At 48.5% G+C, this 15,339-nt stretch overlaps 1 protein-coding gene across 13 annotated transcripts in view; it reads right to left on the bottom strand.

Moving 5' to 3' along the window:
- The window catches only part of Cit (citron rho-interacting serine/threonine kinase), a 179,907-nt gene that overhangs the window by 47,956 nt on the left and 116,612 nt on the right, over window positions 1-15,339 (bottom strand). For all 13 annotated transcript variants that reach the window (XM_052755142.1, XM_052755143.1, XM_052755144.1 and 10 more), the window contains 2 exons: window positions 12,473-12,670; window positions 1,206-1,259 (listed from right to left, as the gene is read on the bottom strand). In XM_052755142.1, the coding sequence (XP_052611102.1) occupies window positions 1,206-1,259; window positions 12,473-12,670 (252 nt within the window). The remainder of the gene's footprint in view (window positions 1-1,205; window positions 1,260-12,472; window positions 12,671-15,339) is intronic.

Here is a 15,339-nt window from a genome sequence, read left to right as displayed (position 1 = left end):
CTGTCGCCGGGTCCGCATGAAGGACTTCCACAGACAGTGCAAATCGAGAGGAGGGAATCTCAGCCCTCTCTCCAATCCCACTCACATCAAGTTCAAGGTCAGACAAAACCCAGCTCTGGCGTCAGAGTGACAGGAACCCTGGGGGCAAAGGGTTCTCACAGGTGACCATGGGAGCCGTCTAGGGCTGGGACGGCCTACGGCTGCACCTACACGTGGCCGTTCAGGTGGCTAAGATGCCAAACTCTGACAGAGTGCACCCAAGACCGAGGGCCCCGTTAGAGGTGGTGACGAGGTCTTTGTGAAGATAAAGGACAGATGTACACACGTGTGCGAGGGGGTGTTTCTGGAAACTCACAGGCGTATATAGTACAAGCAGAGACAGGACCAATGGAGGACCGAGAAAGTAAAAAATCCACAAAAAGACTAAAGACACGGAAGCACCAATAAGGACGGCGTCCTGTCTCCTAACGGGGGCCTATTTCTGTCCTTCATTTTGATCAAAATAGACTCTTGCTTTTTCACTGACTTGACTAGATTATGTAACCCGTGAGTGACGCTCGCCTGCTGATGGAACGTTCACAGAAGTGATGTCACCCACAAGGGTCCTAGATTGTGAATTTGCATATTAAAGGAAAGACTTTTCCCTGTTAGGAAGATTCACTTTCTTGGTCCACAGCTGAATTGGCCCTTCTTCTCAGTAGAGGCCACAGGCTGAGAAGCCACGTGGGAAACCAGTCCCTGGCATTTGGATAGTTTCTTGCCCACATGGGGAGGGGATGGGCTACCTGGAAAGCATTGTTGAAGCTACTAAGTCTATTTACAGTTTCATAGTGAGGTGAAAATAAAATGTTTTTGGCTTTCTGTTTCAAGGTAAGTTCTCATCTGTAGCCCGGCCTCACCCTGGTCTCACCAGCCTCCTGCCTCAGCTACCTGTACAGGTGTGTGCTCCCATACCCAGCTACAGTGAGAACTGTTTGACTATTTTAACCATCCCAACTACCTTCCCCTCCCAAACCTAAAGAATGGTTTTAACATCCTTAAAACCAGTAGCCCCCTGAAAAACTAAAGCAAGACAAAGCACTCTGGTCTTCAAGCTGCAAGAGTGTACGGAAACTCAGTCACCAACAAATGCCACCGCAGAGAGACTCCCCTCTGCCCTCTGCCCTCTGCCCCCGTCTGCCCCTCTTTGGCTTGTTTGTACTCACGGTGCAGCTGTTACGAAGAGCATCAAATTTGCGCTGGATTTCATCTCTATGTGCCTGGAAGGTAAGAAGCGCATTATAAACTTTTCATGAGGTAGGGATGCAGTTCTACATGCTATGGGTCGAATCCAGAGACCAGCAATTTGCTTGAGAAGCCAGGTGCATGGCTGCAGCAGCCCCAGCATCCGCCTTGCGGAGGAACTAATTAATCACCTCATCCCCAGCATCAGCAATCAGCAACAGGGACATACGGGTCCGTGTTGAGGGAGTTCAGCTACTCAGACCCTATCACAAACACCAGACAGACATTTTCATATTCACACTAGCACCAGGGGAAAGCTGGGGAAGGGGAACTAATGAAGGACGATGTCCATACTCCTCTTCATCAGCCCCAAACCAAACCCCAAATTCTGAAAATATGAGTAACTTTCCTTCTTCCCTCCAACTGACCCCCTTTCCAGCCTAGTAGACAGACAGACAGACAGATGCATGGGAAAGAGACACTGTCAGGAAAAGCAGAGACTTTTTAAAAATTAAAGCTGCTGAGATTTATAAAACTTGACACTGACCTGGAAGTAAAGATTCACAAAACCTCACACTGGCCGGGCGGTGGTGGCTCACACCTTTAATCCCAGCACTTGGGAGGCAGAGCCAGGCAGGTCTCTGTGAGTTCAAGGCCAGCCTGGTCTACAGAGCGAGATCCAGGACAGGCACCAAAACTATACAGAGAAACCCTGTCTCGAAAAGCCAAAAAAAAAAAAAAAAAAAAAAAAAACCTTACACTGACCTGGGAGTAAACACCTCAACTTTCTCTGAGACAAAGCTACCCTAAAACAGCAGAATTTCTGCTATAGTTTGAATCTCAAATACCCTCAAGTTAGGCCATTGGGCGGCTCTCGAAGATGATATCGGAACCCTGAACTAACACATTCTCTTTCTTTCTCTCTCTCTCTCTCTCTCTCTCTCTCTCTCTCTCTCTCTCTCTCTCTCCTCTCCTCTCCTCTCCTCTCCTCTCCTCTCCCCCTCCCTCCACCATATGCCCCATCTTGATAACACTAAACTGTAACACAGCCAAAGGATCACGTGCTAGAATCTCAGGTACCATGAACAGCAGTAACTTTTCCCTCAGGTTGCATAACCTGGGTGTTTTGTCATAGTAACGGGAAGCTGACCAACACAATTCCGGTCAGCGCTAAGATCAGATATGCGCACACGTAACCCATGTCTTCATGCTGGTGTGGGAAGACAGCGGTAAAGACCCCGAGGCAAGAAAGGCCTTGACACGGGGGACGGACTAAAAAGTGCCGAGTGGGCAGAACCGGGTTCTTTAGACTCTGACCCAGGAGCCAGCTTGTCAAGGAAGGATTCGGTCTGTCTGTTGGTTGCATTCCATTAAACAGGAAGGGCTTGACAGGAGACAGTATGCCTTGGGTGGTAAAGGTGAGCACTGACTTCAAAAGCTTTGATTTAGACCCATAATCCACCCAGTTTAACAGGCATCGGTTGTGTCAACTTTATGTAACATTTAGAAACAGTGTGGCCAGCTAACCCCTTGCATGGCTATGTGTATATATGACTGTAAGACGCATCCTGATTTGAGTTACCTTAGAATTCATGAAATATAGGTAGCGACTCCCTGTGCAAGAGGGGTCTACATCCATGCATTCAACCAGCCATGAACAGAAAATATTCTGGGGGACATGCTGCTCATTTTATGTCAACCTGACACAAACTAGAGTCGTTTGGGAAGAGGGAACTTCAACTGAGAAAATGCCTCCGTAAGATTTGCCTACAGGCAAGTCTATCTTGATGATGCCGGTGAGCCCAGCTCACTGGGGGTGGTGCCACACCTGGCAGGCAGAAACCAGGCCGAGCAAGCCATGGCCAAGCAAGCCACGGAGGGCAAGCCAGTGAGCAGCGTTCCTCCACGGCCTCAGTTTCAGCTACTGCTTTGAGTTCCCGCCCTGACTTCCCGGGATGGTGGACTCCAAGCTGCAGGATGAAAGAAGCCTTTTCCCTTTCCAGTTGCTTTTGGTCACTGTGTTTTATCACAGCAGAGAAGCCCCAACCAGGACAGGGCGGGGGGAGAGCACTGGTACTGAATATAACATGGGCTTTCATTATTCTTGAGAAAACACAGCATCCTAACTGTATTAGTATTCTAAGCGCTCTGGAAATGGTTCACAGCACAGAAGAGGACATGCCCAAGGTCCAGGCCATTGCATGGAAGGGACTTGAACACTTGCTAATTGAGGTATCGGTGAGAGGTCCTGAAAATCAACCTCCAAAGGTGACTGTATATTCTCTCTTGCATTGGACTGCAAGGAAAATTAGATTTTTCTTCTGAGTCGTGGTCAGTTTTGGAAAAAATCAAAGCAAGAGAAAGGAAAAAAAAAAAAAAAAAAAAAAAGCCCAGAAAGGCATCTGGGGTTCATTCAAAGTCCAAAGAACAGGAAACCAAGGGAAAGAAGAAGAACATGGTCTCACAGTTGTCTTAATAGTGCTGGGATGTCGTGGGAATCAGATCAAAATGAGACAAAGGGACCACAGAGCAGGAAGCCCCCAGGAGGGCAGGGTTGCCTGTCAAGAAAGCAATGATGGTGACTTAGGGCAGGATGGCAGCAGAAATCAGCCAAGCTGTCAAAGGACAACTGACGGGGCAGGAGGGGAAGAGGAGGCGGGGCTCCCCAGGGGACCTGAGACCCGAGAGATTAGATTAGATTAGATTGGATTAGAGTCAACAAACCATCCAGTCTCGGGCAGAGGCAAAAGGAGTCATCTTCCTATACAAAACTTGTTCTCCATCAAAGTCTATAAGGCAACTTAAAAACCTTAGAACTATGATGTTCTCTCTAATGTGTCCATTTTCCAAGACATTTATAACCGGTTAGAGACATGTTAGATAGAGACTAGTACACCCGAAGGCATGGCAACAGAAACTATACAAAATAAAACCCAGCGATGACAGTGAAATAAAGTTTTCCAGAGTTGTAAAAGCGAACAGAGAGCTGAGGCAGCTGGGAGCAGGACATGCGTTAACTGGAGTCTCTGAAGGCTTCTGGGGTGAGCTGGAGGAAATGCTGCAAGAAGCAACAGCCACAAATGTCCAAGGCTGCTGAGAGCTTTGAACTCGCAGATACAAAAACTGCAGCAAACTCGAAGCCTAAGAAACATGAAGACACCAGGCAGCAGTGGCGCACACCTTTAACCCCAGCACTCGGGAGGCAGAGGCAGGCGGATCTCTGTGAGTTCAAGGCCAGCCTGGTCTACAGAGCGAGTTCCAGGACAGGCTCCAAAACTACACAGAGAAACTCTGTCTCAAAAAACAAAAACAAAAAAAAAAAAGAAAAAAAAAAGAAAGAAGAAAGATGAAGACAATTATTCTTAAGCACATCACAACCCAGTTGCTTAAAACCAGCAGCAAGAAACTCATCAAACCAGGCAAATAAAGACCATTATACACAGGGCAAAAAGCTAAGTGTTGGGCTGCTGTCTTCCAGGTTGGATGATAGGTCCTCAGGGGCCTGGGCCTATCAATATTCCCCTTCATTGGCAAGGGGAAGGCTTTCCTGAGAATACACAGTAAATGATGGCCAAAAGAAGGGAACTGGATAGTACAGCTGCCCATAATCTGCTGTCCATGTTCATATGAGTAACCACAATACAATCATTGGGTCACCGAGCCAGACATGGGTGGAATGGTTTTTCTGGTCCGCAGTTGCCCTACTAGACTCCTCAGTAAGAGACACTGTCTTGGGGAGGGTTTCAATTGCTATAGTAAAACATCATGACCAAAGCCGTTGTCCTTCACTAAGGAAGTCAAGGCAGGAACTCAGACAGGATAGGAAGCTGCAGGCAGAAACTGAAGCAGCCTTGTTCCCCCGTGGCTCACTCAGCCTGCTTTCTTGCACAACCAGGGACCACCTGCCAAGGGGATGGCACCACCCACAGTGGGCTGGGCCCTCCCGCATCTATCGGTAATGCCACAGGCCCAATTGATGGAAACATTTTCTCATTTGAAGGTCCCTCTTCCTGGATGACCCTGGCTTGTGTTGAGTTGACAAAAACAAAACAACCTGAGCAGCACAGTCACACATGAACACGGACGTCAGATGTTCAGATGGTGCTGTGGGAGGGCTGTGCCTGAGGACAACAGAGCAACGTTTTCAAGTAGCCAGCGCAAGTATCTCTTCCCCAGTGAAGATGAGAGGAAGGCCTGCCATGGACATAGGGTGAAAGGAATGCCTCCCCAGCAGACCCACACCACACAGAAATCCTTCAGGCGGGACAAGGGCAACTGGAAATCTATGTCCAGATGTTGCCTATGTAGACCCACTACTGAGAGTTACTGAGGGCCTAGTGAGAGGTCCCTGAAGTCATAACCTTGAAAGTGATTGTGGGTCCGGCCCCTGACTCTCCCCGTCCACCCTTGCTTTCTGGTCACGAGGTGAGCAGTACGTGTTCAGTGTGCCCCCACTTCCCCCGCCACCACACACTGCTCTGCTATGGAGCCAAACACAAGGAGCTAATCAGTCACGGACAAGAGCCATCAAAACTGTGACCCCAAACCAATCACTTTTCTTTATACGTGAATTATCTCGGGTACTTCGTACCGTGATGGGATGCTGACTAAATATACCCAGCATCAACAAAAGACTAATTTGCTGGGGCAAGAATAATATTTACCCAGCTTCAGAACAAAGCCATCTGTACTACTGTTGAGATCTCATTTGCAACCAATGACCAAGCAGAGTCTGCCTCCATGACGCCCCCTCAGGCCTCTCCGATGCTCACCATGATCACCATGGACAAAATGAAGGATTTATCAAGGAAGAACAGTCTCGGACACTAATCGCCTCTACATCAGGGTCAGCAAGATTTGTGGGTGTTGTTTTTGTAATTTATTTTGTTATTACTGTTGCTTTTTAAAGGAAGAGATAGTAGAGATTTTCGGTCTTTGAGCCAATTTGCTCTATTTAAATATGCCCTCACCAGGCTAAGGTCACTCTAGAAAATATGAAAATGAAGCGGGGGGATGGCTTAAGCTTGTTCTCCGGCACCCACCTAAGAAGCTGAGCACCCGTGAGCACAGCTGTAACCCTAGGGCTGGGCGGCAGAGACAGGAGGATTGCAGGGACTCAATGGCCAGTCAGTCTAGCCAATTGGCAAGCTACAGGTTTAGTGAAACACTGTCTCAAATAAAATAGAGTGGAGAGCACTAGAAGAGCACCCTTGATTCAGACCTTTGGTCTCCACTTCACATGACATACGCATGCAGACACATCCATCCATACACCACACCTCCCCTCCCCCTCCACTTGGTATAAACGCTCACATAAGAAACAGAGAGTGTGGAATGAGTTCTTTCAAAGCTAAGGCTCCCTGGGACACACAGGGGTGACAAAGCCCTTTACACTTTCTTCCTTGTTACATTTTATTAATAGCAAAGATTCCAGTAACTCCGCACCATTAAAAACTCATTTGCCGGGTGGTGGTGGCGCACGCCTTTAATCCCAGCACTCGGGAGGCAGAGGCAGGTGGATCTCTGTGAGTTCGAGGCCAGCCTGGTCTACAGAGTGAGTTCCAGGACAGGCTCCAAAGCTACACATAGAAACCCTGTCTCAAAAACCAAAAAAAAAAAAATAATAATTTGGGGTTGGGGATTTAGCTCAATGGTAGAGCACTTGCCTACCAAGCACAAGGCCCTGGGTTCGGTCCTCAGCTCTGGAAAAAAAAACAAAAAAAAACAAAAAAAAACTCATTCAACTGTCCAGTTGGAATCTAAAGTTTCAGTCATGGATAATTCATTCCCATGAAAACTCACCATAATGGGGGCTTTGGATCATTTGGACCCATCAGACACCAAACCTCGCTGAGGCCAAATGTACTGAGCCACCGACACCACGGGTCTGCTTTATCATTGATGGGGAGGCATGAATACAGAATGTAAAACTAACCCTGTTCTGTATGTCAGCACAACCATCGGCTTTACTGACCACCCCCACTGACCCCAGAAAGGAAACAGTAAGAGGGGCTGGAGACAGGACTCGGCACTTAGGAGCACTTGTTCTTGTAGGGGACCTGGATTTGGTTCCCAGCACCAACGTGGCCGCTCACAACCACCTATACCACTCTAGTTCCAGGGGATCTGATACCCTCTTATGGCTTCCTCCAGCATAGTATGCACGTAGCGCAGACAGACGTGCAGACAAAACACCCATAGACATAAAATAAAAATCAATAAATCTAGCCGGGCGTCAGAGGCAGGAGGATCTCTGTGAGTTCGAGGTCAGGCTGGTCTACAGAGTAAGTTCCAGGAAAGATACGGCTACATAAAGAAACCCTGTCTTGAAAAACCAATAATAATAATAATAATAATAATAATAATAATAATAATAATAATAGTAATAATAAATCTTTTCAAAAACTGAAAAGAAAACAGTACAAGATATTTAAGTTTCCTTTAAACTTGGAGAAAGGAATCACACAACACGGATTCAAGGATGGTGATATACCTGAGACAAGCTTTGGATTACGCCAATGAAACCACTGGGTGCTAATTAAGTATTTATGCTGTAAAAATTATCAGGGACCCCAGAAAGTAAAGATGTTAACACAGTGAATGTAGTATAACACAGTGAACTATGCCAACCAGACAACATTATTATGAAAACAGCAGAACCTCAAGAACTCGCAGGGATCCCCAGGCCCATTGGGAACCCAAGGGCCAGGGACACTCTCTAGCTGTCTCTGGGAGTCTTTATACATTCAATAATTGGAAGGAAAGTTACGAGAAAAGGGGAACTGAACTACAATGGCAAGAGAGATGAGCTGCAGGGTGGGGGACAGGAAGGCAGTGCTCGGTGGCCGGCCACCTTCCGGGGTGGGGGACAGGAAGGCAGTGTTCGGTGGCCGGCCACCTTCCGGGGTGGGGGACAGGAAGGCAGTGCTCGGTGGCCGGCCACCTTCCGGGGTGGGGGACAGGAAGGCAGTGCTCGGTGGCCGGCCACCTTCTGGGGTGGGGGACAGGAAGGCAGTGCTCGGTGGCCGGCCACCTTCCAGGATCCACAGCCCACAGGCCTCCATCCTCTCTGGTTTCATGCCTCAAGTTCACATCTTGACCATTATGCCAACAGCTTCCTAATTAAATACGAGGCTTGCTGTTCTCGTGAAGGGATGAGAGCCCGCACACTGATTAATGACTCCAACAAATCAAAGGCGATGGCTTTGGGTTCTGTAATCGCACTGTGCAGTGAGGAGGATCTTTTCATCAGTGCCCGAAGCTTTCTGCTGCTTAGTATTCAGCTCGGTCTCTTGACCAAATCAGTAAAAGAACATGGGGTCGGGACCACAGCGCCACCCACGAAGCCTTGCTGGTGCACATAAAGAAAGTGCATGCCACTTCTCTCCCAGGCTAGCCAGAGGAACTCTAAAGGCCAAAACACAGCTGTGTGCTACAAAGTCTGCAGACCCAGTTCTGCAGGAAGGGATGGCACTGCCTTCTGTTAGTCAGGAGCGGTCTCTAAAAGCACGGGGTTACAGTCTGACTCTGCTGCAGTTGTCTAGCCTGATCCAACCTCAGCTCTTAGTGGCCAGTTTCAACGCAAAGGCGATCAACAGGCTGGATAGTGTGAGAAGCGGAGAACAGAGAGCACACAAAGGCCTCCCTCCCAGCTGCTCCTGCCAAGCTCCTTCAACAGAAAACTCTAATAGAACAGTGTTCCATCCAATCTGGCCCAGGGGTGAAGGCCGGACCAGGTAACTGCTCCCTTCCCAGCCTGGGAGATGACCACCTCTTTGAATTGAGCCATAATAGCCCATTGACCATTCCCTTTCATGGATAAAAACACATCATGCCATGAGGCTCACAGACCTCCTACGAGACCACTTTAGATCTGGCTGATTTAATTTGATTGATGCTCATGTTGGATCGAAATGCAGGCCTTAAACAATGAGAAAGTAAAAAAGTATTGCATCTGTGGCCATTTTTCCTTTTCTTAGAAAATACGCTCTTCAGAACCAAGCCAACCAAGTCCTTTATTTGGCAGCCACATGGTGTCCATAACCAGGTCCGAGACACAATCAAGAAGGAGCCAAACAGGCAAAGGCTCAAAGCGTCCGAAGGGAATGGAAGCATGTGGGGATGAGGTGGAGGGCTTCCCCAGGACAGGTTTGCAGACGGAAGTCTGACCCATGGCATTTCTGCCGTTTTCGTTCTTCCTCGGGCCAGGGTCTTCTGCGTGGGCTCAGCCTCTCGTGGGCTGGTGTGCCGTGATGACCAGCGTCGTCGTCTACCATTAGTATGAGCAAGTCCTGTACTTCCATGGACCTTCATGTGCAAGAGAGAGCCCGAGTTCCTAGAACTAGGGACGGCTTTTGTCTTTTGGTTTTTTTGTAAGGATTCTTGAAGGCAATGATCTCATCCGATTAAATTAAGTCGTGACTAGCTGCTGTGCAGGGCTTCAAGAAGCCAGTAGACACGGCACATTCCAACCAGAGCAGCAAGGCAGGATTTAAGGGACTCATTTCCCACAGATAAACGGCAGTGACGCACGCTCTGTTTTATGTCCTCCTCCGTCCACACGGACACAGAAAGATACATGACCACTGCCTGCTCCCCCACCCCCGCCCGATTCCCACAGAGCAGAGGAATACATGTGTCATCCTTGGGCCCTGCAGAGAAAAATGAACCGAGGATCACAGGCTAATATCCTTGGGAGAAAAGGCTAAGGACACAGCCTTAGGCACACAGCAAGTGATCTGTCGACGGAATATGTCACTGATGTCTCGAGCTTTGTTTCCGAGCTTCGATGTTCTCAGAGTATATCCAAGAAAACAGATGACAAAATGCATTAACTAACAGTGGTTCTTCCAATAGCAGCTAAGAAAACTGTCTGTCTGTCTGTCCTCCTCGCCATTCACCCAACTAAAGTGAAAATTTACATCTTCTTGGTGTACACTCCTTAAAGGTCATTTCCTTCCCTCCCTCCCTCCGTCTTGTCTTCTACCTACCCCACGTTTGCCTTTTCATGCTTACTGGGTCCAGCTCTCCTGCTTCATATCTTGCCAAACTACTTTCAATCCACTCTCAAAGCAGAACATAAACAAAGAGACGGCATGACTGTTTTTTTTTTTCCCCCAGACTAACTATTGGGGGCAAGTGGCATCATAATGAGTGTTCTGGTAGAGATGATAGAACTTTGGGGCTTGATCAATACCCAGACTTGGCAGAAGTCCCAGAAACCAAGGCAGCATAGCACCTTCCTTACAGGAGTCAGTCTGTATCCCTGGTATCATGCAAACCATTGTGGCGTCCACTGGTCTCCAGAGGACCCTGTCCCTGGAAGATCACATTCTCAATCTTGTTTAAATAATGGTATCCCTACATTCAACAGCAGGAGGCAACTTGTAACAATAAAACTAGTTTAAAGATGGACAGACAGACACACACACACACACACACACACACACACACACAAACACACCTTATTAAACAAGGTAAGTCACAAGCAATGAATGCAAACGACCTATAAAAGTAATTCTACTCTAAGAGATGAAGAGATACTAGCTGAAGTAGACAGGGCCAGCATCCAAGCGGGATTGGAATTGATAAGGCACCCATTATAAAAAAACAAAAACAAACAAACAAAAAAGAAAACATTGAACAAATCAGCTGCATTGTGCCCTGCCCACAGAAAAGGGTACCCTGACCAGCAGGCATGACTGCACCCATCTGCTTGGCAGGAACAGTGTGTTACTATGAGAAACGTGTGGGCTGTCTAATATAGCCACTAAAGCTCATTCCATTCGGAGTCTGTGCCCACCATGTAGCCTTCCAAAAGCAATGGGGCATGCTTTCTTTAAGATTTATTTTATCTGGGTGAGAGAGAGAGAGAGAGAGAGAATCTATAAAGGGCCTGGGGAGGCCCAGAAGAGGGGATCAGATCCCCTGGAGCTAGAGTTACCCAACACAGGTTTGGGAACCAAACTCAGGTTTAGTTTGATGTAATAGATGTAAGTGTTCTTAACCATGGAGCCATCTCCCCAGCCTTCGGTAATGAGGTCTTCTAAGTAATCTGCCCTACATGGGGATCACCCACCCAGGGCATCCCAGTCAACAAACAGGTGCTCCTCTGTCTGGAAGCTGATGAGTTGGCATTCCACAGGAAAGCCTCTCATGAGTTCGGTCTATCATCTGTCAGACTGGATGGGTCCCTGTGGAATGGTCAGTGGTGGTGGGAATGGCCAACAAAGTCTTCCAGAAAGAATGGAGTGATGCCTTCCCACACTGACCCTCAGGAGAACTCTCTCCAGCTTGGTAAACATGTCTCTCAGAAATGGCAGGAATGTTAGGTTGCTGTTAGAGAAAGGATGCATCTCTCATCCAGAAGACTCTTCCCCACCCAGATCATACCAGAGGCATACAAAAAACATGGATAGAGATGACGAGATGGCTCAGGAGTTAAGAGTGTATACTGCTCTTCCAGGACCCAAGTTTGGTCGCCAACACCCACGCCAGGTGGCTCACAACATCCTGTGACCTCAGCTCCAGGGACTCTGGTGCCCTCTTTTGGCCTCTACAGGCACTGCACTCACGTGGCATATATTCACACAGACACACATTAAGTCTAAATAAAAAAAGGAATCTTAAAAAAAAAGAAAAAGAAAAAGAAAAAGCACATGAAGCATGGGAGTGTGCACCCGAGACCCCAGCAATCGGGAAGCAGAGGCAGGAAGATTATAAGTTCAAGGCCATCCTGGGCTACACAGCAAACTTTCATCTTAAACGACTCTTGCTCTGAAAATAAAGACACAAAGCAGAATCTATGGCTTAAAAGAAATAGCAACACAAATGAGATCAAGCAGGAACAAAAGTCAAACAAAAACCAAACCAAAACAAAAACAACTCCCAGGGACAAGGTATAAAGACTACTGTAAGAGAGAAATTATTAATTTCTTATGATTATTAAACACCAAGGTGGAAGACTCAAGTGCACAGACTCCAGCTGAAAATGAATTTCACATGTAACAATGATGGCTTGAAAAAGAGAACAGGGAGAATTTTCCAGAGTGCTCAGGAAGGCGGATCTTACTGGATGAGCTAGGCAGCAAAAGCTACACAAGCTATTTTTCCACCCACTATCCACACCCATGAATCGGTTTTTATCTCTCCCTCTCCTGACATCTCTAAGAGTAAACAAAGACACTTGGCGCCTACTCTCATCCCGGCTGAGGCCTCCGGAACCTGCCAGAGATGCTCGCGGACTAACCGTGAGTGCCTGGATCTCCTCCTCCGCCTCCGCCGTCGTCTCCTCCAGCTCCGTCTTCGCCTGGCGCAGCTGGCTCTCCAGGGCCGCCCGGGCTGCCTGCAGGGCTGCCAGCTGGGACTCGCGCTCCTGCAGAGACAGCTGAAGCTCTGTGAGCTGGCGCTTCAGCTCCAGCTTCTGCTCCTCGTGCTCCAGGCTGACCTGAGGAGGAGAGACACGCTCAGTGGACTGTCGAGAGAGACTGAGAAGACACAGCAGAGCCGGAAGCTCAGACCTGGTCTTGGACCGACAGCTCAGCCTGGTCAGAGGGGACCACGTGCATCTCAGAGCAACAGCGCTGAGAGACACAGCCAGATGGGTAGTGAGTTCTCCCTTGGATTCCGCCTCCGTGGATTCATTCAGCCACAGACTGAAAATATTCAGAGAGAGATTGCGTCTGTACTGAACACGCCTGAACACACGACACACAGAGAACTGTCATCTTCTCCTGAATAGGACAATGTAGTGTGTGTTTTTCCAGATAGGGTTTCTCTGTGCAGCTGTGTTGTTCTGGAACTCTCTCTGTAAACCAGGCTGTCCTCGAACTCACAGAGATCCGCCTGCCTCTGCCTCCCGAGTGCTGGGATTAAAGGTGTGTGCCACCACCGCCCGTCCAGTATAGCTTCTCGGAGAGTAACTGCATCTCAGTGGTGTTTTATGTGAGATGTGTGTGGGTGATATGAAAATGCTTCCCTGTCTTCCAAAGGGCACCTGAGCAGCTAAGGTTTTGTCTATCACTGAGGGGAGTCCTACAGCCATGACCCAGTGACCACCCCTAACTCACACTCAGATGCAGTCATGGGTTTGTCTATCACTGAGGGGAGTCCTACAGCCATGACCCAGTGACCACCCCTAACTCACAGAAACTCAGATGCTTAGGAAGGCTTCCAAAGAAAGACAAGATGGTGGGAGTCTTGGATAAAAACTCTAATCATCATCCAGGTGAGAAAAACATTTAAGGGTAAGTGGATATAAATAACTCCTATTAATAACAAAGATACCTTTATAATTAGAATGCAAATGCCACAAGGGGCTGGACTCCATTTCCCCTAAAGATTCTCATGCTGATTTATTCCCATGCATGCCCTGCATGAAGGTCCTATTCTTCTCTCTGTCAGCCCAACCATCCATCCATCCATCTACTCAATGTTTTAGGCATTCATTTTAGAAAAATTTAAGGAGCTCTTTCGGTGTGGAGGAGACTATGGAGAGGCAAGACAGTCTCCACCTTCGAGTTGAGGAGAGAGAGGACGTCAACCACCCTCACTCTGTAGTCACATGTAATACCTGGGGCACGATAGGACTCGGCAGAAGCAGTCGAGGTATGGGAGCTGACTCCGGCTCTCTGAAACTCTGCTAAGAATCTACAGGAGTTGGGCTGGAAGGGGAGAGGGCTGGAGAGACGGCTGAGCACTTGCTGCTTCTGCAGAGGACTGAGCTCAGTCCCCAGAACCCGCATCAGGCAGCTCACAAGCACCTGTTAGGTCAGCTTCTCCACGTGATCTGACATCCTCCACTGGCCTCGGTAGGCACAGACTGATTTCAGAGAGCAACAGGCTTGGGGGGGGGGGGGGGGCCCACACTGAGCGCCCAGATGAGCTCCCTGGGCAGAGCAGGTTCAGGAGGACGGACTTAGATGGAAAGACAAATAAAGTGACTTTGGTTCCGGGAGCTCGGATGCCCTCTTCTGGCCTCTGCAGGCACTGCAGTTACATGGCACACATGTACACAAACACATCAACATAAAGAAAAACAAATGGTAAAAAAAAATAATAACAATTTACAGGAGTCAAATCAGATGGGGAAGGGGGACCTAACCCAGGGTCCTGCTTGACCCCAGCATGCACAAGGCCCTGGCTGAGTCGGACTGGGATTTTTTACAGACAGGGAAAGTGAGGCGGCCCAAGAGGAATGGAAGACAGCAAGAGGAGCGTAGTAGGTGACCTGACCGGCATGGACAAAGTCATCCCAGGACCATGCCGAACCAGCAGGAGATGCTTGCCGTGATCAGGGGCTATCTGTGGGGATTGACAAGGGTACAGAATGAACTCAGTGTACCCATGGGGGGATATGGGGACACAGCCAGCAGAGAAGGCACCCCAGACAAGGTAACAACAGAGTCCCAGGTCACCAGAGCAAAGAGAAGAGGGAATGGCAAATGATTTAACCAACAAGATGTGTGGCTAATTTGAACGGGGCAGGGAACAAAGGGTAGAGGAGAGCTGGGTATCTGTGGTGTTTCCAAAGGGTGCCTTCCAGAAGAGGCAGAGGGCCAGTGGGGGAAGAGGGGGTCAGTACCAACGTATGAACACACTGAACTTCGCCCTCATGGGAGGCCAAGCGCAGAGGTCTAAAGTCCTCTGCAACAAGGGCTCAGACACTCAAGAGAACAGCCTGGTTGTGGCTGCCAGTCTAGAGCTGTCAGTCCTTAACGTGTTAGTGAGAGCCGAAGCCAAGAGTCCAAGATCCTCAAGTGACCACAGCGAGGGTGATGTTCTTCCGAGACACCAGGTACTGGCGTCGCTCGGAGCAGCTCCCCAAGAACCTGATGAGGGAGGTGTTACTGTTACCTCCACTCCGCAGATAAGCAATCTGTAGCACTCAGAGATCAGGCAATTATGCAAATGTTACACAGCTTTTAGAAAACACAAAATAAAAAGATGGCAGGGCTGGCGTTCGAACCCAGGAAGTATGGTGGGAGTTCATGTTTGCAAACACCACATCTTACTGTTTGTCTCATTAAAATGCCAGCTGTCAGTGCAGGCTGGGACTGCACCAGTGAGCCTGAAAATTCCCCAGATGTCCTTTGGCAAAACCATGAGACACAGGCG

The sequence above is a fragment of the Peromyscus californicus genome, unplaced genomic scaffold (assembly GCF_007827085.1).
Source record: "Peromyscus californicus insignis strain IS unplaced genomic scaffold, ASM782708v3 Scaffold_2__1_contigs__length_46816999, whole genome shotgun sequence".
Lineage (NCBI taxonomy): Eukaryota > Metazoa > Chordata > Mammalia > Rodentia > Cricetidae > Peromyscus > Peromyscus californicus.
This window is presented reverse-complemented; position numbering and strand designations above follow the sequence as displayed.